This window comes from Pelmatolapia mariae, linkage group LG5 (assembly GCF_036321145.2).
Source record: "Pelmatolapia mariae isolate MD_Pm_ZW linkage group LG5, Pm_UMD_F_2, whole genome shotgun sequence".
Classification (NCBI taxonomy): domain Eukaryota; kingdom Metazoa; phylum Chordata; class Actinopteri; order Cichliformes; family Cichlidae; genus Pelmatolapia; species Pelmatolapia mariae.
Window position 1 is genome coordinate 15,405,648 of NC_086231.1, and position 9,353 is coordinate 15,415,000.

Genomic DNA, 9,353 nt, shown 5'->3' on the forward strand with positions numbered 1-9,353 from the left:
CTGCAGAAAAAGTACCGGGACTTCCGCCTGCAGGGTGTCCTCGACTCCACCCTGAACAGTAAGATGTACGACACGGTGCGCAACAGGCTGACCATGGAGGAGGCCGCTGCTTCAGTGAGGGAAGGAGGCATGCAAGGCATCTCCATGAAGGACAGCGACGAGGAGGACGAAGAGGACGACTAGAGCCTGTGCACCGAGACTTCAGCCCCGGCCTCCCTCTAAGACCCTCCCTCACCCCGACCCCCTCCCTTTCACACTTTTGACTTTAGCCTGGTTACCGATGCATGTACCAACTCAGATAGCCACTCTAGGACCTCTTTGTCAGCTCGAAATGCCTATGAAGGAACTATTAACTATAAAAATAGTACTTATACTGAAGAAAATCAAAATAAAAATGTTTAAAAAAAAATAACCATGATTGGCAGTTTAGCTGTGTCATGATAAAGATAGCACCTATCTTGGATTCATTCATTTCTAAATTCATTTCTATGTGTTACTAAGCAATATGGAGAACCATTTGTTTGACAATGTTGAGTGAGATTAATAGGTGTGTCCCTGTCCAATGCAATCCTATATGGCGCTTCTTTGTCGTATTCTACATTCATTAATGGTACATTGTCGTGATGATGAGTGTGTGGACCCTTTTCTTTGTCTCGTCTGTTTTTAAGTGAATGCCAACTGCTTTGAACTGAAAATAAAACCTCTGTATTTGTTTACGGCTGTTACAGATAAACCGTCGTCTACTCACTGTTCTTAACATCGACAGTAAGTCTAGACCTGCATTTTTTATCATGTGTCAATGCTATGTGATCTCATCTCAATTACTAATTAGACATGGTTCAACAGGAATCTTGAACTTCGAGTGGGTATTCTAGAGATGCAATATTCTCATAGCTCCATTTTGATAACTCGGGAGATTCTATTTTTATTTCAACATTAAAAGGCCTTGAAACAGGTTCTATTTTAATTGAGTTGCACTTTTACAAGGAAAAAGAGCAAAAATAATTTTTTTTATTAAAAAAAAAAGTTGGTCCGTCTTTGTTCTGTAATTGTGTAGAATGAGATGTCTGGCATTTGTTTGGGTCTCACTGTTGTTTTGTATATATTATATAAATATATATAAATATAAAATGCTGTACATTGCATTCTGAGCCATTGCTGCATGCCCGTGGGTTCCCACCCTCCCCAAACGCTTTCTGTTTTCTGTGTGAATTAGCTGGTGGATTCATTCTTGCTTTTGCCTTATGAAAGCCAACAGTTGTAATATGCAAGAGCTGTGGCCTCTAAATAAAAATTACTGTACATGTGCATCATCTGTCATGTTTCCTAAGATGTACCTGGGACACAAGCGTCAACAATGTACACAAAGAGTTCCTGGTGCAAAGTAACAACATTTAGTAGTTTTGAGTATGAGGATATTTGTGATCATAAGATTCTGTGATATATGTTGTTTTTCCCTCTGTATCAAAGTAGTTTGTACATTCATACAGGACTAAATTGAGCATGTGGACTGCTAAAAGTTAATTATGCCTAATTTTTTCCTAGCATGTATTTATCCATTTTAACCTTTTATGTAGTGACAGTTCAGATGGAGAGCAAAACGAAAGAGAGAAAGAGTAGAGAAAAGACCCCGAGGCGGACTCAAACCCACCCCTAATTTACAATACTTTTAACAGTGCCAATTTCTGCCAAAATAAAGTGCGGCATTAGGAGAAAATGAACCTATGGTGCCATTTCAGCTCAGTCGGATTTTCAATTTTATGCCACTTCATATGTCTACTCCACTACATTTCACAGGGAAATATTTCAGTCCACCACATTTATTTCATAGCTCGCGTTACTCGATATATTAGGATTTTACAGTCATCTCATCATGAGTATAAATATGAATTAGAGGATGTGATAGGTTGACACGGCAGTGTATAAAGATTTAAATGAGCAAATCACTTGCATATATTAACACACAGGATTGTGCGTACTTCTTCCACCACTGTTGTTCGGCGAGAGTGTGACAGCAGGGGGCGACATGGAGAGCAGGTTCCTTATTTTATTTTCCATACTTCATGTAATACAAGGATGCAGTGCACCCAAAGCCAGACTTTATTCAATGCAGAGCAATACAGTTTACCTAAATGACAGTATATTATAATATGGTATATAATAGCATCATAGGAATAACTATGATACTGTCATATAAACACGTAATGTGACTGACAAAACCTTTTTTTTTTTCTTTTTTTTTTTGAATTTTCGTAAGTTACAGATTAGAGTTAATGACCAGCGTAGCTGAAGTGATCCGAGACCAACATATCTGATATCTGATCTAAATCGTCATGGCGGATCTCAGAAGGGCAGCTTCGTTTGTTGGAGTTTTGCTGTGTTTTCACAAAAGTACAATCTGTTACAGGTCCTCTGTACAAACCAGATCTTTGTATGAAAATATAAACTTCTATGATCACAAAGGTTACAGATTTTTTTTTTCCTTTTTAAGTAAATGCGTGAAGCTACAGCACTTGTGTTTCAAATGTGAGCAGAGAAAGATGCTGGCATTCACACTCACACACACACCAACACGAGGTGAAAATTTAAAAATGAAAAAAAGTTACGATGTGGAGTTTTGATGTTTCTCCAAATGTCAGAGGGGTTTCAATGGATGAAGCAAACTCCCGGGTGGAAAGGGAATAGAAGTTATCAGATGAATTTAAAAATATATGTTAAAAAAAATCAAGTTAAATAAAAAAAATCCATCTCAGAAAACACAAAAATCAACCAGGAGAGGATGTTAAGGGTTGAAAATGGGTTATAATTACAGTTCCAAACTAACGCAGTAAAATCCAGATAAAATACAATTTACAGTCGGAATTTTAAACCTCGTCACACAAGTCTTTGATCTGGAGCTTGTGGAAAGTGAGTTTGAGGCTAGAAGAGAAACATGCTCAAAGGTTAAGTTCACACTTTCCACAGTGGAAATCTGCGAGATTTAACAATATGGATTTCAAATTCTATCTGGTTTAATAGATGTCAGGATAAAACCAATAACATGTTCCAAAGCGGGACCACATCTTTGGTTACAAATAAAGCATCACCCCCCACCCCCACAGAAAGGTTTCACCTACTTTGACTTTTTTCAGTGTTTGTTTGCAATTTTAAGTGGAAGTAATGCAATTTATTTTGACACCGATCAACAGGGCGGGATGACCCATGTCAATATATCTTTATGTGAATGCAAATTCAGATCCATTAATTTGCAAACACATTCACCCTTTTTAATAAAAACTAAGTAGTTCATCCTTCCGTAAGAATCAACTTTGTAATGACAGTACCATGAAGTCCAAGTCCTAGTTCATTTTCCTGCAATAACTTCATTACGAACAAAGATGACTATCGTCCCAAAAAAAAAAAAAAACCACAACCCAAAAAACATCTGAACAAGGCACTGAATAGCAATCTTCACCAGGACGCCTGGCGGGAATTCTTCTCTGTGGTAAAATTGGGTAAAACAATGAAATATAAAGCATGAATTTTCTTGAGAGCGATTTCTACTCATTTCCTACTTCATCTTTTTTATTGTGGTACTCTAATGGAGTAGCCTTGAATGATTCACAGTTTAAAACAGCCTCTCAGTTTATCCTCTTTTAGCTCCTGTCTCTTTAAGTCCCTCTGCCTACTTTCTGTGAAGGGCTTCCACAAACCTTATGCTTGTAAGGCTCACCTCCACATTTCAAGCTCAGGCATATGCCATATTTTATATATATATATATTTTTTTTTTTTCTTTTTGAGAGAGAGAGAGAGAGAGAGAGAGAGAGAGAGAGAGAGAGAGAGAGAGAGAGAGAGAGAGCGCGAGCGAGCTGAGTCCAGATTAAGTGGCAAGTCTTGAAAAACTGGCAGTTTGCTCACATCAGCTTGGCAGGATTTGAAAGGACAACAGAACTGCAGTATCTTTATCCACAAAACTGATGTGCACATATCCTCAAATGACTCAACCCAACCAACTTATAAATGCTGCCAAAGATCCCTCTGTGAATGTGGCCTTGAAGTCCTTGAACGTTTGTGCAGAAAAATGTGGGATTTGGATTTTAAATGTTGAAAACGAATCTGCTGCCAGTTGTTTTCACTTTGACGTGAATTTTATTTATTCATTTATTCAATTTTGGTGTTGATCAGCGTCAAAAATAAATTCTCGTTACATCCACTGCATTGCAAAAACACATGGAAAAAAAAATGATGTAGCGTGATTACATTTTGTTGGTACAGATGTTTAACAGCTGAGCTTGGACCGCTTGGGTTAGAAAAGCTCAAAGAAATGCTGAAAAAAAAACAGCTGGAGATTTGTAGACAATACATGACAAGCTACAGATCTCCATTTATTTAAAAAAAAAAAAAAAAAAAAAAAAAAAAAAAGTAAGTTTACACCAAGGCAGGTGGACAAGTAAGAAAAAAAAAACAATCATTGGCTGGCTATTAGGGATATAATATTTATAGATATATTTATATATATTACAAAACAATTTAACAATATAACAATATAAATCCCTGTAAAAAGCAATAAATGTTCACATTAGATGTTGTAACACACTTTAACAAAATAAGCCATAGGTACATTTTACAAGACAGCAGTGAGATACTGGGGAAATAATATATAGGCGGGTGTGAGTCTCTTCACGAGATAAAAAGCTTCACCCCTGTGGAGCGGAGCCTCAAAACAGTTAGTCTGACTGAAGTGATAAAGTGACATAATTCATGCTTGTAAAATGAAGTGAAGTTTTGTTTCCGAGACAATCAGGAAGTGGATCGCTTCAGCGCATCCCGGCCTTCGTGCCTCGCGTTCGTCTCAGCGCGGTCCAAGATCCGAGTTTCCTCGTGATGCCAGGATTTAATGATGTCATACTTTTGCTCACTGGATTTTAGGCAGTAACACTGATAGTATAGTGCAAACTGGACAGAGCTGCTTATTCCTCGTGTCAACTTAAAACAGGTGCAAACGCTCAGCAGGATAACATTTAAGACAAGAAATAAAGGACAAAAACATAAATATCAAAAAACTTTTATCAGTATAAAAAGTAATAAGGTTATTCATTTTAATCAATAGTCTGGCAAAAAGGCCTCAGAAATGTTCTCGGATTTTTACAAATTAAGTGCCTGTAAGAATGTCCTCAGACGAGCGACTCCATGCTCTCTGCGGGGTCCGACTCGTCTGCGATCACCACCGCCCCATTAGTGTCCATGTGCATGGGGCTCAGGCCACACTCTCGGTTACTGACCAGGCTGAGCATGGCTTTGTAAAGGTACTGGTACTGCTCCTGTGCACACAAACACAAAAATAGGCATCAAGTTCACTCTAAAGATCACTTAATTTTTTTTAATATAATCACAAGCATGTCTACGTACCACCATCAAAGGACGTTTCTGTTACAAACAGTTAAATGAAAGTGACTTTTGCAGTGAGTCACCTAAAAAGTAGAAACATCCAGTTCGCCAGCCTTTTTGCCCAAACGATTCATTTATGAATTCTCACCACATACCATAGAAAGCTTTGAAAACTAATACTAGATGGTGAACACCATGAGGCATTTAGCAGCTAAAGCCGCAGACATTTTGTCAGGAATTGGTGAAGAAAACAGAGCTTAAGGAAAACTGGACAAAGCCAAGAATACTAATGGAGCTCCATCTCTGCTGAATGAAAAGTGTGCTTGATGTGAAGACACCTGGCAATTTGTGTATCTGCCAGCCTGTTTTTCTGCCTGCTGTTGACAAGAAAATAATCAATGCAGAAGTAAATGCAGCTCAAGGCAGTATTAATTGACTTTCTGGCCACTTGGGGGCAGCAGAACAAGCTGTAAACGCAACAATGTCAATCGCAAGCTAATGAAGTTGATATGCAAAAGGTGTTAGCAACCCAATCCAAATCTATTTATACTTCCGGCAGATACAGAGCAACGTTTAGCATTAATTCAGAGGCCCATTCGGAGCAGATACTCATTTTTAGTTGGGTTTTAAGGAAAATGGTGACAATAGACTACACAGTAAAGCACTGTGCAAGCAGACAATCCACTTCAACTTCAAAGGTGCTTGAAAATTCTTGACATGCTTGTTAAAGGAAAAAAAAAATGATAAAAATATTTGACAATTGTAACACAAAATTTTAGGCACTCGATGTTTTACCACAGTGTGAACTTACTATGTCAGTGAAGACTCCTGGCCTCATGAGATTGATCATCTTAGCCACCTGATAGATGTCGACAACACCCTCATTCTCCAGCTGCTGGGACAGCGTGGTGAGGGCACAGAGCATCCCTGCTGACACTGCTCCATACCTGAGAGGAGATACCCAGAATCAGCTCTGCTGGCTGTTTTCCTATTTTTGTGTTATCGCCTTAATGACTGCACATATAGAGCTAATTTCCTGTATGTCGCTTTATAGCTTGAATACAGCTACTGCAAATAAACTGCTGACGTTATGCATAGTCACTGCTGGTTTCTGGACTACTGTTTTGGTTTTGTTTGGTTTTTTTAAACCGCAAACACTACACGTTCATTCTGCAGCAACTTATCAAGTAAAATGTTGCCAGACCTAAAAGTAAACTCCACTTTCTTATTTATTCAACTCTAATTGGGACAAAATGAACATCATGTTCTATTAAGGAAAACTTGAATGTAGCGCTTGTGACCACAAACTCATACCAAAGGGTTAATTAGGCATGGCAAAATTATTTAGTGTCATAAATTGTTATTTTTGTCCTGCACATGCGTACTAGTGTCCTCTTTGATCATAAGCATTTCTGGTTCAAAGACATCGGAAAGGTTCTTCCTCCCTCCCCCAAAGTTAACGGTTTCACTTTGCTATGTCCCTTTCACATTGAATAGTTCCTTGTGCTTATATCACTCTTAAACTGAAGTTAGATCATTGTGATCTTCATTGTGTGCTCTAAAGACTGACATGTCACGACACAGTATCACTCAAGGTTATCGGACAATTGAGAGAAAGGGCTGTCAGCGAGTATACTTGAATCACAATGCCTCGGCAGTCTCTGCACTAGAATCCAGTTGAACTGCATAATGTTTGATTGAATGGTTTAACATTACCAGTTAAGAGTCATACATACAGTTGCATATAGAAAGCACTGATGGAGGTCACAACTACATTTGCCACCACTGTAAATAACTGAATAAGTAAAAGTGAGAAAAAAGTCAAATTAATTAATATAAAATAAAAGGTACAGTGCCAATTTAAAGGCAAAGTTGTAAGCAAATTAAATTAATTGGGCAGTAAGATGTGTTTCCCACTGACCTCTAATACTACTGGGTGTCTTTTTGCAAGACTCACAACAAGTTAATTTTTAAAGAAAAAAAAATCATCACTGCACTGAATCAAAGAAAGCATGAACCTGGTTGCATACAGCTTCCCTTGTCAGTCATAAGCATCCCATCATGTTCGCAACTAGTAAATAAATGAGTGGGGGAACACTGGGGCTGGTTTTTTTGGTCTTTGACAACTACAGGGAGCAAACAGATTTATTTTTCATTGTGAGGACATTGTGCGATGAGAACTATTCTGATAGGCGCTGTTGTTACCAACAGCAGCTAAGGATTTGTACAGACGTCTGGAGGAAAGACATCAGCTGGGAACATGGAAACTGTTTTGGTTGCCTGGTTACTAAAAACACTTCTGGCGTTTTTGTTTATCCTCCAAGTGCACACACTTAAGGACTTTTCAAAGCCCAAGCCATGGAAAGCACTCCATCTGTATCCCACTCGTGAAGACCCTACAATTTCACCACATCTTCCAAAAATTAATTTAACATCTGAGGAGAATGAACTCTTTACATTTAGATTTCGACTCATGTTTACAACTGAACTTGAAGGTTAACCCAAAGATTATTTAGTCTTTTCTCATCACAAAAGCCATAAAGGTAAATATAAACATACTCATCATGCACAATAGTGGGGCCATCTCGAGTCATGGCTTCCTCCTTGATGACACTAATGAGCTCGAAGGTGCTGCTGAGAGGGGCATCAGGGTTTGGCCATTTAGGGCACTGGAAATGCCTCACCTCCAGAACGTAATCGTCCTGTTGGAGAAGAAGAGTGCACACCCATGACATGTTTAATTAGGATTCTACACATTACAGCATTTCCCTACTGAAATAAAATGTAATAAAGACGATGAACTCCTGACGTGTGATGCGTCATGTAATAATAACCCAACACTGATGTAATGAGGCAGAGGAGCAGCTACCTGTGTGGCCTCTAGAATGAAGTCATGGATGATGATCTGCTCCTCGTTGGAGAGGCACAGTCTGTCCTTACTGATGAGTGTGACAGTGAAGGCGATGCAGTTCATGGCCTCTTCACGACTTGGCCAGTAAACAAATTCATCCTCAGCCTGCAGGGAAACCATGACAGAAACCTGGTATTTACTTTTTCACTAATGATTCATTTTTATTCTAAATGTTCACGTACAACCGGTGCACGTCCATCAGAAACTGCGGGACAGACAAATAAGGAACTTCAAAGAAAAATGTATAATCTTCCTCCATTACTTACCAGGCCGTGGTTGTCGGGCAACATGACAATAATTTGAGCGTTATGGTCCCAAATCATTCTCCAGAAGTCTGTGGTGGTATGAGGCAAAGGATGCTGGGTAATGATGAACTCATTGCTCCTGTAGTAGCCCTGAAATGACAGACAGTGAGCTTTTAGTCTTTCTCAAGGTCACAGCACTCATGCATATTAAATATTGCCCACACCAAAAAAAAAAAAAAAAGCTTAAACGTAGTTAGGTCCATAATTTGTGGAAAAAGTAATTTTGCCTCTGTACACCACCACAGGTGATTTTAAATCAAACAACTGAAATGTGACTGAAATGCAGATTTGAGTTCGGTTGAAATTAAATGTTTAAGAATTCCAGGCATTTTAATACAAGAGATCCAAAATTTAGTAAAGAATTGACTGACGACCACATTTCATCTCCAGGTGAAGCTTTGTTATTTCACAACAAATGAAGAAGACATAACATCTGAAGCCGATTCAATGTGGTTAGTTTTGCAGTTTTTCCTTGTAATTTGAAATAAACAATCAAGAGATGCTTTCATGAATGTAAATACAGAGGGTTTACAACATGGTGCAAACCACTGGTTACACTCAGGAACAAGAAGACCAGATCAGACTTTGTCGGGAAATATTTAAAAGAACTCGGAAACAAAGACTTCAGACCGATGAACCAAGACTAATGTACCAGCATGATGGCGAGAGAGGAATACGGAGAAGGAGAGAAACAAGCATGACACGTCATCTGTCAAACAGGGTGGAGGCAATGTTAATGGCATGGGCATGTATAGCTGGAAATGGAACT

At 38.7% G+C, this 9,353-nt stretch overlaps 2 protein-coding genes across 5 annotated transcripts in view; one reads left to right on the forward strand and one right to left on the reverse strand.

Annotated features, from left to right (window-relative positions):
• Positions 1-1,308, forward strand: part of cadpsb (Ca2+-dependent activator protein for secretion b) — a 66,574-nt gene extending 65,266 nt beyond the window's left edge. For all 4 annotated transcript variants that reach the window (XM_063473825.1, XM_063473826.1, XM_063473827.1 and 1 more), the window contains one exon: positions 7-1,308. In XM_063473825.1, the coding sequence (XP_063329895.1) occupies positions 7-183 (177 nt within the window). In that variant the 3' untranslated portion in view covers positions 184-1,308. The remainder of the gene's footprint in view (positions 1-6) is intronic.
• A 2,484-nt stretch (positions 1,309-3,792) lies between these two features.
• Positions 3,793-9,353, reverse strand: part of LOC134627593 (receptor-type tyrosine-protein phosphatase gamma-like) — a 113,668-nt gene continuing 108,107 nt past the window's right edge. The window contains exons 25-29 of the mRNA XM_063473824.1: positions 8,546-8,674; positions 8,238-8,384; positions 7,928-8,070; positions 6,180-6,315; positions 3,793-5,301 (exon numbers count right to left, since the gene is read on the reverse strand). Of these exons, the coding sequence (XP_063329894.1) occupies positions 5,155-5,301; positions 6,180-6,315; positions 7,928-8,070; positions 8,238-8,384; positions 8,546-8,674 (702 nt within the window). The 3' untranslated portion in view covers positions 3,793-5,154. The remainder of the gene's footprint in view (positions 5,302-6,179; positions 6,316-7,927; positions 8,071-8,237; positions 8,385-8,545; positions 8,675-9,353) is intronic.